At 38.6% G+C, this 15,739-nt stretch overlaps 1 protein-coding gene across 4 annotated transcripts in view; it reads right to left on the bottom strand.

Annotated features, from left to right (window-relative positions):
* ZNF512 (zinc finger protein 512) overlaps positions 1 to 15,739 on the bottom strand; it is a 31,626-nt gene that overhangs the window by 12,949 nt on the left and 2,938 nt on the right. For 2 of the 4 annotated variants that reach the window (XM_032391503.1, XM_032391499.1), the window contains 8 exons: positions 7,620 to 7,801; positions 6,866 to 6,961; positions 6,487 to 6,570; positions 5,691 to 5,815; positions 5,076 to 5,162; positions 4,565 to 4,663; positions 3,787 to 3,954; positions 1,277 to 1,471 (listed from right to left, as the gene is read on the bottom strand). In XM_032391503.1, coding sequence (XP_032247394.1) covers positions 1,277 to 1,471; positions 3,787 to 3,954; positions 4,565 to 4,663; positions 5,076 to 5,162; positions 5,691 to 5,815; positions 6,487 to 6,570; positions 6,866 to 6,961; positions 7,620 to 7,665 — 900 coding nt within the window. In that variant the 5' untranslated portion in view covers positions 7,666 to 7,801. Of the gene's footprint in view, positions 1 to 1,276; positions 1,472 to 3,786; positions 3,955 to 4,564; positions 4,664 to 5,075; positions 5,163 to 5,690; positions 5,816 to 6,486; positions 6,571 to 6,865; positions 6,962 to 7,619; positions 7,805 to 15,739 lie in introns of all 4 variants that reach the window. The other 2 variants (XM_032391498.1, XM_032391500.1) reach the window with 2 other exon arrangements.

Genomic DNA, 15,739 nt, shown 5'->3' with positions numbered 1-15,739 from the left:
TATCAAAACTTATCAGTGAGCTAACAAATATTTATGTCAAATTCCCTACCACAGACCATGCACAGTGAAAACAGTTGGACTACAATATCACAATATACATATCACTGTACAAAATTCACATTTAAACTGAATTTAGATAACCATATACTTTAGCCTGTGGCAGGAAGAAAGTAGCAGTAAGTCTAAAAGAAGAAAGGATAATCTGATATTCAGAAACAGGATCCTACTCCTTGGACACCTGTAGGACTGATTTTTAGGCCAAATAAGAGGTATCAACTTCTAAAATTTGACCCATTTTCTTTTAACATACGACATTCCTCTCACATGAGTCTAAGCCCTAAGCCAAATCTAAACTGTTCTTGTCCGTACCATGGAGAGTAATAGGTCCTTAGCTCTAATCTTAATTCTCACTGTATATCCTCCCAAGCCCTTCCCACAACTACTCCCATAAGTCATATACCCCTTGTCTCCTCTTGGCCAAATAATGTTCCTCTGGTCTATGATCTATTTTAAACTAAAGGCTTCCAAGCTGGGTCCTACACCCTGCAGAAGTACGTGGAGGGAATGATAAAAGTATCAAGGAGAAGGCCAAGCAGACAAGGCTTTGGGCTCACTACCCCTAGTTATTCAGAGTGACTCCGTTTTCAGTTATTTTACATACTGGTGTGTTATATAAGCTTTCATTTGGAAAACAGAGTGGGTAGGGAGAGGAGTTCTGTGGCTAGAAAAACAAGTTGAAAGCATTTATCTAAACTAAACACAAACTACTAACTAACAAAGTGGAAACACACTGGGCCACGACTAGGCAAAAAACTAATCTGGGAATTCCAGTTCCCTCTGGAAATAGTCTAAAATTAAGAGGGTTCCTTAAGAAACTTCTGAAACAGACTGTCTCTCTAGGACCCACATGAATCCAAACACTGAAGCTGGATCAGACATGTTCCATCTCTAAGAATAAAGAAGCAAAATATCATTTATCACGTAGCCAAGTGCATTTACTTTTCCATATATAGAAAGCACAGGGGCGCCTGGGTGGCTCAGTCGTTAGGCGTCTGCCTTCGGCTCTGGTCATGATCCCAGGGTCCTGGGATCGAGCCCCGCATCGGGCTCCCTGCTCCGCGGGAGGCCTGCTTCTCCCTCTCCCACTCCCCCTGCTTGAGTTCCCTCTCTCACTGTGTCTCTCTCTGTCAAATAAATAAATAAAATCTAAAAAAAAAAAAAAGAAAGCACAGTATCAGACACAGTTCTAAATTACTACTTTAAGTTTCTACTTTACCTTCCGATCATCAGGTACCAAATCCTGAAGCACCTTCCTCTTAGGCCATTCCTTGGCCAGTTCAGCAGAAGCCAGCTCCTGCAGGTGGTATACAGCTATCTTGGCAGAACGCCTCTGAACTCGACCCCCACTCTTTGGCTCCAGGCTCATCTCCTTTAAGCACTCTGGCTGTCCTGACTCTGGATAGAATGAGATCTGCAAGAATGAGACATAGCAAAACACAGGCCTGAGAAGTGGCTTCCATCACAGCCAATGATTAAAGGCTATCCTTCCTGCTCTAAGTATCAAAAGCTATTTACTAGCTTGCTAACCATTAGCATAAAGCTCCACCACCTTAATGCATATTTTGTTGGTTAAAAAAAACTTCTTCGGATATTGTTTTAATAAGTCAAAGTGGTTAAAGGTCAAGACACAGCCGTGTGCAAAGACATGAACCTCAACCCATATCTAATACTACATATAAAAATTAACTGAAAATGAATCAAATGTAGACCATATAACTGTAAAACTTCTAGAAGAAAGCAAGGGAGGAAATTTTTGTAATCCTGGGTATGATGGTTTTTTTGATGTCACCCTGGCTAAGCTACAGTCATCAGCTATTCAACCAAACACTAATCTACATGCTGATGGGAAGGTACTTTGTAGATCTAATTTTTAAAGTCCAAAATCAGTTGACCTTAAGTAAGAGAGGTGTGACAGAAGAAAAGGCAGGAGAGATTCAGAGCTTGAGAGAGACTCAATACATCTGCTGACTTGAAGATGAAGGAAACCACAAGCGAGGGAATGCAGATGGCCTTCAGAAGCTGAGAACAATTCCTAGCCTACAGCAAGCAAGGAAATGAGGTCCTACAACTGCATGGAACTCAATTCTTAATTTTAATGAGCCTCAAAACAGATTCTCCCCCTTGAGCCTCCAGAAAGGAATAGCCCTACTGACACTCTGATGCCAGCCTGGTGAGGTTCTACGCAGGGGAGCCAGCTGAGCCGTGCTATACCTGGACTTCGGGCTTAATAAACTGAGTTCATACAGTTGTGTTGTTTAGGCCATTAATTTTGTAATTTTTTTTTATAGCAGCAATAGAAAACTGTACCTTGGGTTGGGCAAACGTATCTCAGATACAACAAAAGCATTACCCATAAAAGGAAAAAAAGATAATTGAACTTTATCGAAGTTAAGAATTCTACTCTTTGAAAAACACTGTCCAAAACTTAAAAGACTAGCTAAGGGTGGGAGAAAATATTTACAAGACATGTATTTGATAAGGGACTTTTGTCCAAAATACATAAAAAACTCAGAATATTTTCAAAACTTAATAGTAAGACAATAAAACTGCAGTAATAAAAAAAGGATTGCAATGGCCACTTCACTAAAGAGGACTGACACTTCACTAATGACCCACATTGCCAATAAGCACATGAAAGGATGGTTAATGTCATTAGTCATTAGGGAAATGCAAATTTAAACTGCGGGGAAATACCACTGCATACTTAACAAAATGGATTAAGAAAAAATGATACTGGCAATAGCAAGTCCTGACAAGGACACAAAAAACTGGAATTCTCATTTTTGCCAGTGAGAATGCAAAATGGCACAGCCACTTTGAAAACCAGTTTGGCAGTTTCTTATAAAGTTAAACATATATTTATGATTCAACCTAGCAATCCCATTGCTAAGTATTTACCCAAGAGAAATTAAAATTTATTTTCACACAAAAGCCTTTTATGTGAATGTTTATAGCAGCTTTATTCATAATTGCCAAAAAATGGAAACAACCCAAATGTTCTTCAACTGGTGAATGGATAAAGAAACTGTGAAACATCCATACAATGGAATCCTAGACAGAAATAAAAAGAAATAAATTAATGATACATGCAACACATGGATGAATCTCAAATGTGTTATGCTAAGTGAAAGAAGCCAGACTCAAAAGGCTATACATTGTAGGACTCCATTTATATGCTATTCTGCAAAAAGCAAAACCATAGGGACAGAAAATAGATCAGTGGACAAACCGTTCTATATCTTGAATGTGGTGGTGACTACACGACTGTATGTATTTGTCAAAACTCTTATAACTGTACACTAAAAAGGGTGAATATTAATTACCATATGTAAATTATACCTTGAAACTTAACTCTAAAAAAAAACATGAGGTGGGGCAAGCCTAGAAATCAAGAAAAAAATGTCAAGACCAAAAAATTGGGACGAAAGAACCAGCTGGACAGAGATTTCCACAAAATTTCTAGCTAAACGGGAACGCCTTAAGCTTTAAAAATATAATAATGAGTTTACTTCTGCACAGATTAAACACTGAACTTTGATTTCTCTAACCTAATTATGTTCAAAAGGCAGAAAAAAGAGAACCAAGGAAAAACAAGAGAAAACAAAAGCATTCAAAGATTAAAAAGGGATACAAATGAGGAACCAAGGATGTATGGGAAGATGTAAGGGTAAGTAGTCACCACAAAATAGATCCCCAAACAGGGTCTGGAAAGTAATCAGTACTCACAGGCCCATGCTCTGACCTCAGGTGATACGCAAGTCCAGCCTTCGATTTATATGGCTTTCCACAGTGGTGACATTTCAGGGTCATCTCCTCCAGCTCTGCAGCCCCTTTGCCACATTTTCTGACATGGTACAGATATCCCATGATGCTGGTGAAGCTACTAGAGCAACTCTGAACACAGGAGAGAGGCCTGAACTATAATCTTACATCTTTTGACATGATCTCTCAACAGCCACAAAAGACTCAACCACCACATCATATAAATAGATCCTTTGACATCGGTAGACCCTCTCCAACACTTCCCATTAGCACAACCCTTCCTTGTCCCTTGTACCTGCCCAAACAGCTGTCCTGTCTACCACCAAGAGTGATATTCAATCAGTTTAGTCAGCATTCAGTAAACTAGCACTGTGTGTTTCCTCTGTGGTAGACCTTCCTCTCTGGTCTGTGACTCAACTCCGCCCCGGTAGCAAACACCCAGCAATGCCAAAGCTCCTCACAGGGAGATTACTGGGAGCCTTTCATCACACTAAAGATGGGTGGTAAAGGAACCCCTTTGAACAAAGAAAAAGGGGAGAAAAATAAGTTTGTGGAGATGAGAAAGAAAAATAAAGAACTATTCATGAATTCAAAACACCTGGAAAAGCAGGAGCCACTCTTATGCTGGAAGGTGACACAGAACCAGGTCTACAAGAAAGAAGGAGGAGAAATGGAAGAAAGTAACAGAAAGACATTGACTCAAGACTCCAGGCTAAAGGAGACGCTGTCCCTGGGCTCTTACCTCACGCATGCACCTGAGCTTTCCCAGTCTCTTTAGAACTGTTCGGAGCCGTTCTCTCTCACTTGGCTCATCTATTTCATCTCCAGCCTTCAAAATGGGCTAGAAAGCAAGAGAAGCAAACAAGCAGATGATTCATGGAAAAGACAGATACAGAAAAAAATGATATCATAGGAGAATCAAGGACTGGACTAGCACCTAAGCCGATGCCCATGAAGCTTAGTTATCTGACTCCTGGCTTTCTCCATCTTCTCCTAGACAGACAAGGAAGCAAATGCAATGCAAATAAGAGTCCAGAGCCTCTATCTTCGAGGAGATGAACCTTTGGGGCTAACCTAACACACAAATACCCACCACAAAGGTTTCATTGTGCATAATTCTTCTATCAAAAGGGTGTTCTTACACCCCTAAAAAGCCCCAGAGCCTTAGCCACCTCCACTGGGTTATCCACACTCATCTATGTAAAGACATGCAAACACCACACAGGCTCATATGGGACAGAAGACACTCTTACCAAGCTATTATGATTTGCCATGACGTGATACTTCATCCCTGCCAGTGAACGAAGCTGTTTCCCACAATGATGACACGTAAACATTTCCTACGAGGAAGAAATACTGCTCAGTGCCAGGCTGTTCAACAAAGAAACAGAATGTTAAAAAGTCCTACTCAGATGCTCTCGACTGTATCTCCTTTATGTCCCAAACTCAACAGTCAATGAATCTCAAAATCCCACAACATCAGTGTCATGTCCTCAAGGACAAAGTAAAAGCAACTCATTTTTATAGTAAGAATTACCATTTACTAAGTGCCAACTATTTGCCAAGTAATGGGATGGGCACTTAGCCTGTATTATTGCTTTCTTATCCTCTCAGGGGCTGCACAAAATTATTTTCTCTCTCTTATAAATGAGAAAACCAAGGTCCACACATAAAAAAGCTAAATGACACAACCAGTAAGTGGCTGAGTGAAGGTTCAAACCCAAGTCTCTCAGACTCAAAAGCCTCTGTTTTCCTCATAACACAATGCTGCTGCTTTTCCACAGTCATCAGTACACCCGACACAGCAACAGATATCCAAGGTATGGGGAAAGATCATAACTGTCACGAAAGGCCACAAAATCTCTAACCTGTTTGCAGGTCTCCATGTGTTTCTTTAAGCCCTCTATGGTCTTTCTCCCCACTGCCTGGCAGGTAGGACAGGAGACACTGCCTTTATCCACGATTTCTAAGTACCACTGTTCCTCCAAACTGCCTACAAAGGAGAAAAAGGAATACCTCATAATCTGCAGAATTCTCTAGAAACAAAAAGCACAATCCTGAAACTTAGTAAAAGTATCATAAAAATGGTTTGTTCCCTTTCTGGGGAAAAGACTCTTGCTGCATATAATTTCTAGAAATAATTCTTTTTTCAGTCAGTGAGGAGTTTCTGAAACACCTACTCAATTTCCCATGATAAAAACCATCTGAGCACCACTCAAAAGCCCAGCGGCTTACAGAACTGGGCAACATTTTTTTTCTAGCTTTACTGAGGTATAAGTGACAATGGGCAACACTTTCAAAGCAGCATATAACAAGGAGATACTGAGATATATAACAGCCAGTTTGCTGAGTGTTTCCTGTGTGCCTGAGACTTTGTGAAATGTTTTTATCCCGTTTAATCTCCACGAAAATTCTGACTGCCCTCATTATCCCTACTTAGAGACAAGGAAACCGAAGTTTGCAGAAGTTACTAGATGGCGGCAGGCCAGAAAACCAATTAAGAGCCAAAACTTCAACAAGGGTCTGACTAGCCTCCAAACCCATGCCCCTAATAACTGCCTCCTTAAAGAAACTCTTTGCTACATCATTCCTTAACCACCACAACCAACAACAGAAACAGGGTGTGAGAACTAGATACCCCAAAGCTTCCAACAGAAAACATACCTGCTGCATAAGCTGGTGGTTCCTTCCGAATACGACGAGCCTGGGATTTGGGATTAGGTTGAGTTTTAGTCCGTTGCTTCCTCCCTGACACAAGACAGAAACTTGAAGCCCAACATGTCAACTTTGCTACCCCCTCTCTACTACCAAAATCTCTTCCTTCCTCTTCTCAACACCCTGTGCCCGACTCCCTCAACCAACTGACTCCCTTTGGTTGTAACAGAAAAAACGGGTAAAGTCAGGCAGGATGGAAGCCATTCGAGCCAAAAAATGAAAGGGCTCAACAGTGCTTCAAGGGCCAAAACCTAAGATCTCTCTTATACCTCTAAAGAATAAAGCCCAGGCACCCAAGAAAAGAGAATGAGCAAAGTTACTCCCTTACCATAAAGCTTATGCTTCTTCTGAGGAAATTCTCGATAGTCTTCATCTTCTTCCTGCCTGGGTTTCCTTTTGCCTTTGGTTGATACTCCACCTGACCCTGAAATACCGTACAAAAAGAAACAAACAAAACCCTCAGTATGGCTTACAAGTGAACATCTCGGCCTGCCTTCAAACCATCATTCACCAGATCATCATTGAGAAAGATCATCAGTGAGCACAAGGCTCACAGAAGTGTTTTGACATTTTTAGGCAAGTTGGTAAACTTCACTAACTCACTCAACCTCCGCTTTTCCCTTTTTACTGTTCTCCACCCAAGTGATCAATTGTTCCCTATGAGTAATGCGAGCCTTCAGGCAATGTGCTTCTTTGATCTTGATTCAAGGCTAACACTGAAGTAGAAGAATTGTTCCAGATAAAGGGCTACTAAGGACCCTTGAGACTACGCCCACCAAGACTATTACACCCAGAATCACCCTTACACCAGCCCCTAAACTTCAACAGAGGACCAAACTGCAACAATGCGAAAGAAGTTCAAATCTTGTGAAGAGGAAAGGCTGAAAACAGCCAAATCTAGAGGAGTGAAGATCAGCAGAATTTCACTCTAAAATAGAAGGGCAGTTCACAAAGTTGAAGAGTATGTGGCGGCCTAACACAAAGGTGAGATACACGTATGTGATCCTTAATACTTTAAGAGCCATTTACAACAGCTACCTAGAGAGTGCTCTGCCTTTGAAATAAGACGGAGATAGTGGTACCTTCTACACGGGAAGCAGCAGCTGGCTTGACCCTTCTCATCTTCATCCAGTAGGTCGATTTTCGGAAGGACGGTGGAAAATCACTCACTGGCTCACATGAAGAGGCAGACGATGAGCCACTTAAGGAGTCATCATGAGGAATAGTGTACTGGAAACTATTATCCTTTATGGAGCACTGGGTCCTGCTATTAATATGACACAAATATATATACCACAAAGGAGGATCTGAAGGAATGTTCCTGTTAATTATTTTATATCGTAAGAAGACAAGTTAGTTACCTATGCAAAAACTAAGAAGCCTGATAATAATAACAGAATTGAGATTGTAATCTAACAATTACAATGGTTGATCAAATGCAACATATAAAATTATTATACTTCATTGTAATAAGAGAAAGCAGTCCACATTAATGATCACTCTGCAGCCCAAGTAGGCATTCTTTCCTAGATTGATCAAAGAAAAGAAAGTAGTCAAAGTAATAGGGTGTTCTATGATCCTTTAGAAGATCCCCTGGATCAGTAACCAGGTATGTCCAGGCCTCCCTACTTCTCTGACAGAGGGACAGTAACTAAATAGTATCCCTGAGAACAAAGAAGGAAAAGAACAATTTGTAGGGCCCTAGTCTGATCCATCTTCCCTCTCCCTTAGCTGCCTCCCTAAACATGGTGTCAGGGCTGTCCTGTCTTATTTAGGCAACATGATTCTTAGCTCCCATAGTTAAAGGAAGGGTGCTGCTACCTTGTCCGAGGTAACCGGCCAGGGAAGTCTGGTATACAGCTAGATCCAAATTCCCAAATCTAAGACCAGTCAGTATGTAGTTAACAAACATTACCCAGTAACTACAAAGTATCTTCTAGGTCATTCAGAATGCACAGAGGAGCAGTTCTCAAAGTGTGGTCCAAGGACCTCGAGACATCCCTTTTCCAGCTAAAGATCTGTGTGAGGCCTGCGTTAGGTTTATGGCTTAGAAAGGTCACTCTGGATGCTATATGGAATATGACCCATGGAGGAAAAGTGAATAAAGGGAGAAGGGTTAGCAGCTTATTGTTAACAGTATGGAAAAGAGATGATAAGGACTTGAACTAAGGTTTTGTAGTTAGCAGATTCTAGATAACATTTAGTGGCAGAGCTGATAAGAATAACAGAGAGGTTTGTGGTAAGGAGATGGAAGTAACACAGGTGACCATTCTTTTTTTTTTTTTTAAAGATTTTATTTATTTATTTGACAGAGGGAGAGAGAACACAAGTGGGGGGAGCAGGAAAGGGAGAAGCAGGCTTCCTGCTGAGCAGGGACCCTGGGATCATGACCTGAGCCGAAGGCAGATGCTTAAGGACTGAGCCACCCAGGTGCCCCCACAGGTGACCATTCTTAAGAAAATATATAAGTAAAATATGATACATGCCTACTATGGAATACTATGTAGTTGTTGGAAGCAATAAACCGTTTCTACATATAGAGACATGAACATAACCAAAAAGCATACTACTGAATGAAAAAAGAAACAGGGGTGCCTGGGTGGCCCAGTCAGTTAAGCATCCAACTCTTGGTTTCAGTGGCTCAGGTCATGATCTCAGGGCTATGAGATCAAGCCCTGCATCAGGCTCTGAGTCTGCTTGAGATTCTCTCTCCCTTTCCCTCTGCCCCTCCTCCGAGTGCACATGCACACCCACACACACACTCTCTCTTTCCCCAGAAATAAATAAATAAATCTTTAAAAGAAAAAAGAAGAAACAGAGTAAGACTTAATGTCAATTTGGTAAATTAAAAACAAATATACATGTAAACAACACTAGCTATTTTACAAGGATTCATAAATATTTAAGGACAAATATCAAACTTGCTAACATGGCTCTCTCTGGAAGGGAATGGAAATGGAAACAGGGAAAACAAAAAACAACAGGGACTGATGATGTCGATATGCTATGAACAGGGAAGAATGATTTTCCATTCTCTGCACATGAGATCCAAAATTACAAATTTAATACAGCAAAGTCCTGATTCTGCCATGGTACATTAGGCCACTACAGCCCATCCCTCCCACTGATTACAACTAAAAATCCTGGACTCTGGAAAGTAAACAAAGCAGGTGGATTGTGGAGAGGAGTCAAAACTGGGAGAAGTGACTCACAGGGGGTGTGTTTCCCCATTTTGTTTGCTTTCCCACACATGTGGCAATGCAATAAGGGGGCCCCATTTGCAGAGTAGCATGGGCAGCCTAAATTCCAATAGAAACTCTATCTTATTGGCCAGAGAAACCAGGAAAAGGGCCTCTATAGACTAAAATGTGTGAGGGAACTGTGGATAAGAGACAGTCAAAGAAGGCGATCCCATAATTCTGTGTATGAATCCACACAAATCACAGCTTAATCTGAACTACATATGTGTGCAGCATACCCAAACCAGCTTAGCAAAGGCTTCGAAAAATGAAATAAGATTTGAACAAACTGCACAAGTCTCAGACTAACCCCTGAGCTGCTAGTAAAAGACAGACCCAAACCAATGTATCAAAAGCTTGAAGAAATGAAACAAGACTTGAAACACCTGGAAAAGTCTTAGACAAACCCCTGAGCTATTCAAGACAGACCTAAACCAACATAGCAAAGACTCAAAGAATGGAACTAAGATTGAACCAATGCCCTCAGAAGGCAAGACAGAACTTATGGTCTGAACAGCAAGCAGGTTACTTGCTAAAATAAAAACAGCAATGATCTCCCAGAAGATTCTAAAAAGACCCAACGTCTATACAAATAACATTCACAATCTTGGGAATAAATCCCAAAATTATGCAACACACAAAGAACCAGGAAAATGTGCATAATTCCAAAAGGAACAGATAATGAACAAATGTCAACCCCAAGATGATCCAGATGTTAGAACTATCAAAGATTTAAAGCAGCTATTACAGGGACACCTAGGTGGCTCAGTGGGTTAAGTGTCTGCCTTTGGCTCAGGTCACGATCCCAGGGTCCTAGAATTGAGTCCTGCATCGGGCTCCTTGCTCAGCAGGGAGCTTGCTTCTCCCTCTGCCTGCCTCTCCCCCTGCTTGTGCTCTCGCTCTCTCTGACAAATAAATAAAATCTTAAAAAAAAAAAAAAAAAAAAGTAGCTATTATAAATATGCTCCATGAAATAAAGGAAAACACACTTGAAGTGAAGGAAAAGGTAGGAATTCTCAGCAGAAAAAAAGAAACCATAAAAAAGAATTAATTGAAATTTTAGAACTGAAAAATACAGTATTTAAAATAATAACAGAATGGGCTCAGTAGGAAAGGAAAAAGAGACTGTGGCACAAAAATACATTTGAAAAAAATAATGGTGGAAAATCACCCAAATTCAATGAGACATAAATTTACAGATTCCAGGAGCTCAACAAACATGCAATAGGATAAACTCAAAGAAAAACACACCTAGACACATCTTAATGAAAATGTTCAAAACCAAATATTAAAAGAGAAAAATCTAGAAAGCAGCTAGAAAAAAATGACATGTTACCTATAGAAAACAATGGTTTGAATGATCACAGAATTATCAACAGAAACCAAGGAGAACAGAAGACAGTGTAACATCTTTAAAATCCTGAGACAAAAGATTTGTCAATCTAAAATTCTATACTCAGTGAAAATATCCCTGAGACATACTTCTTCAGATAAAAAAATTTAAAAAAAAAAACAAGAAAATTTGTTGTCAGCAGACCTGCTCTATGAGAAATGCTAATGGAAATTATTCCAGATATGATGAAGGAAAATGATACCAGAGAGAAATCTGGATTTTTAGGAATGAAGAAAAAGCAAAAGAAATGGTAAATAGCTGGGTAAATATATTAACAATGACAATGACAACAACAACAAAACCCTCTTTAAAACAAAATTTTAACATTATCTGGTAAGGTTTTCAATATATGTAGATGTGATACATATGACAGCTATAACTTAATGGTCAGCAGGCAGGGGGTTAAGGAATCTACATGGTTGTGAGGCATCTACATTTAAGCAAAGTGGTAGTATATTAACTCTAAGTAGCCTATGAAACAATAGGTATGTATATTGTACTTCCTAAAGCAACCACTACACACAAGAGAAAGAAAGAGAAAAAAAAGAAAAAGAAAAAGAGAGATTCAAAAATCAATAAACTAAAATTGGACACCAAATATTCAAATAATTTAAAATAAGATATAACACTGGGTACGAAAACACAAAATAAAATGGCAGACCTAAATCCAACCATATCAATAATTAATTTATATGTTTATGATCTCAACACTCCAGTTAAAAAGTCCAAGTCTGTTCAAGAGTGAATAAAAAAGCAATACTCTAATACAGTTGACCCTTGAACAACATGGGTCTGAACTATATGTGTCCATTTATACATGGATTTTTTTCGATAAATACAGTACAGTATTGTAAATGTCTTTTCCTGGTAATTTTAATATTTTCTTCCCTCTAGCTTACTTTATTGTAAGAACACCATAGTATATAATATATAACATAAAAAATATGTGTTAATCGACTGTTTATGTTATCAGTAAGGCTTCCAGCCAATAGTAGGCTATTAGTAGTTAAGTTTTGGGGAAGTCAAAAGTTATATGAGGATTTTCAACTGTGTTGGGGGTCAGCATCCCTAATCCTTGTGTTGTTCAAGGGTCTACTAACTGTATATTGTGCCTACAAGAGGCACACTTTCTTTTCTTTTTTTTTTTTTAATTGTTATTTATTTAAGTAATCTCTATACCCAATATGGGGCTTGAACTCAGACTCCAAGATCAAGAGTCAAATGCTCTTCTGACTGAGCCAGCCAGGTGCCCCCAAACTTTCAATATAAAGACATATATAGATTGGAAATAAATGGATGAAAAAATTATACCACACAATCGACAAACACAAGAAGGCTGGAGTGGCTATTCTAATACCAGATAAAACAGACTTTAAGACAAGAGTATCACCAGAGGGGCGCCTGGGTGGCTCAGTCGTTAAGCGTCTGCCTTCGGCTCAGGTCATGATCCCAGGGTCCTGGGATTGAGCCCCACATCGGGCTCCCTGCGCTGCGGGAAGTCTGCTTCTCCCTCTCCCACTCCCCCTGCTTGTGTTCCTTCTCTCGCTATCTCTCTCTGTCAAATAAATAAATCTTTAAAAAAAAAAAAAAAAGACAACAGTATCACCAGAGATATAAAGGGACACTCCATAATGATAAAAGTAACAAATCATCACAAAGACGTAATTACTCATTGCATGTGTCTAGTAATAGAGGCTCAAAGTACACAAAGCAAAACTGATAGAATTAAAGCAAAAAACCAAACAATTCTACAGTCTTAGTAGAAAATTTTAAGAACTCCTCCTTTCAGGAATTGGTAGAACTAGACAAAAATTCAGTAAAGACCCAAAAGATGTGAACAACACTATTAGCTAAATTACTCTAGATTCACTTTATAGAACACTACAACCAACAACTACAGGATACAGTCTTTTCAAGTAGACGTTGTGCATTCAACAAGACAGAGTATATGCTGGGCCATAAACTTTAAACTTAAAAAGATGAAAATCAGGGTGGCTCAGTCGTTAAAAGTCTGCCTTCGGCTCAGGTCATGATCCCAGGGTCCTGGGATTGAGCCCCAAATCGGGCTCTGCTCCACGGGAAGCCTGCTTCTCCCTCTCCCACTCCCCCTGCTTGTGTTCCCTCTCTCACTGTGTCTCTCTCTGTCAAATAAATAAATAAAATCTTAAAAAAAAAAAAGATGAAAATCATATATGTATTCTCTGACCACATCAGAATTATATTAGAAGTCAAGAACAGTAGATCTAAAATAAAAAATAAATCTGGAAATTAAGCAATCTACTTGTAAATAATTCATGGGTCAAAAAGAAATCACAAGAGAAATTCAAAAATATTCTGAAGTGAATAACAACAAAAATACACACATCAAAATTTGTGGATTGCAACCAAAAGTACTTAGAAGGAAACTCACAGCTCTAAATACTCCTATTAGAAAATTAGATCTATAATCAATGACAAGATTTCATCTTAAGATAACTTAAAAAGGGGAAAGTAAACCCAAAATAAACAGAAGGAAAAATATAATGAAGAGGAGAAAGTCATGAATTAGAAGAGACAACAGAGAAAATCTGGTTCTTTGAAAAGACCAACAAAATTGACAACCCTGTGGCTAGACTGAGATAATAGCAACAAGCAACTAGAAATGAACTTATAAAAATAATATCATTTACAATAATATAAAAAAACACCTAAAAACAAATCTAACAAAAGATAACCAAGATTTTTATAATGAAAACTTACAGAGAAGTTAGGGATCTAAATAAATGGAAAAATATAGCATGCTCATTAAGTCAGAAAACTCGGTATTGTTAAAATGGCAATTCTCCCCAAATTGATCTACTGATTCAATACAATACTGATCAATACTCTAGCATGCTTCTTTTTATAGAAATTGACAAACTAATTCTAGAATTTATATAAAAAGACAAAGAACCTAGAATAACTAAACAAATTTTGAAAATGAACAAAAGAGTCAGATGACTTACCCTATCTGATTTCAAGATTTACTCTAATCCCACAGTATCAAGACAGTTTAGTATTGGCAAAAAGACAGATATATACATCAATGGAACAGAATAAGGAGTCCAGAAACAGACCCACACATACATATGTTCAAATAATTTCTGACCAAGGTGCCAAGGCAATTGAATAGGGAAGTCTTAAACAGGATATACAAAATGAAAAGAAATTAACATTGACTCTTATAACACACCATCCACAAAAAAATTAACTCTAACCAAGTCAATAGACCTAAATGTAAAACCTAGAAAACTTCTAGAAAAAAACAAAGGAGAAAATCTTTGCAGTTAGGGATAGCAAAGTTTTCTCAAACAGAATACAAAAATAAGAAACATAAAAGGAAAAAATAACACTTTAATCATTTTTAATGATGAATATAAAACTGTTGGTCTTCAAGGCACCCAGGTGGCTCAGTCAGTTAAGTGGCTTCAGCTCAGGTCATGATCTCAGGGTCCTGGGATCAAGCCCCAAGTTGGGCTGCTCCACGTTCAGGAGGGAGTCTGCTTCAGGATTCTTTCACTCCCTCTGCCCTTCCCCTCTCTCTAAACTACATAAATAAATCTTTAAAAAATAAAAATAAAAATAAACAAAACTGTTGGTCTTCAAACACACCATCAAGAAAACGAAATGCAAATCAGAGATTGGAAGAAAATATTCAAGACACATCTATCAGACAAAGGAACTGTATTCAGAATATAGTTTTTAAAAATACTACAATTCCATAGTAAGACAAACAACTCAATTTTTTTAAATGGGCAAAAGATATGAACAGGCACTTCCCAGAAGATGATATATGAATGGCCAATAAGCACATGAACAGAAGTTCTACATCATTATTCGTCAGGGAAATGCAAATTAAAATCACAATGGAACACAACTATATACCCATAAAATTGACTAAAATTAAAGACTTATTCCCATACACTGCTGGTAAGAATATAAAATAATACTACCAACTTGGGAAACAGGCAATTTCTTAAAAAGGTAAACATACTTCTGACATAAGACCCAATCAACCTAAGATGGTAAATCTTAGTAAATAAATACCATCTTAGGTATTTATCGAGAGAAAAAACAAAACATTTTTCTACACAGACTTCTACGTGGATGTTCATAACAGCTTTATTTTAATACCCTCAAAATGAAAATAACCCAGGGTGCCTGGGTGGCTCAGTTGGTTAAGCGACTGCCTTCGGCTCAGGTCATGATCCTGGAGTCCCAGGATCGAGTCCCGCATCAGGCTCCCTGCTCGGCAGGGAGTCTGCTTCTCCCTCTGACCCTCCTCCCTCTCATGCTCTCTGTCTCTCATTCTCTCTCTCTCAAATAAATAAATAAAATCTTTAAAAAAAAAAAAAGAAAAAGAAAATAACCCAAATATCCATCAAGGTAGATGGCTAAACAAATCATAATGTTATCTATAATGAAATTTTGTTCAGCAATAAAAATGAATTTTCATCCAAAATCATTATTTTGAGTGAAAAAAATCATGCAAAAAGAGAACACACTACATGATTTCATTTATATAAAATCCTAGAAATAAAAAAGGTCAGTG

Source organism: Phoca vitulina, unplaced genomic scaffold (assembly GCF_004348235.1).
Source record: "Phoca vitulina isolate PV1807 unplaced genomic scaffold, GSC_HSeal_1.0 scaffold63, whole genome shotgun sequence".
Classification (NCBI taxonomy): domain Eukaryota; kingdom Metazoa; phylum Chordata; class Mammalia; order Carnivora; family Phocidae; genus Phoca; species Phoca vitulina.
This window is presented reverse-complemented; position numbering and strand designations above follow the sequence as displayed.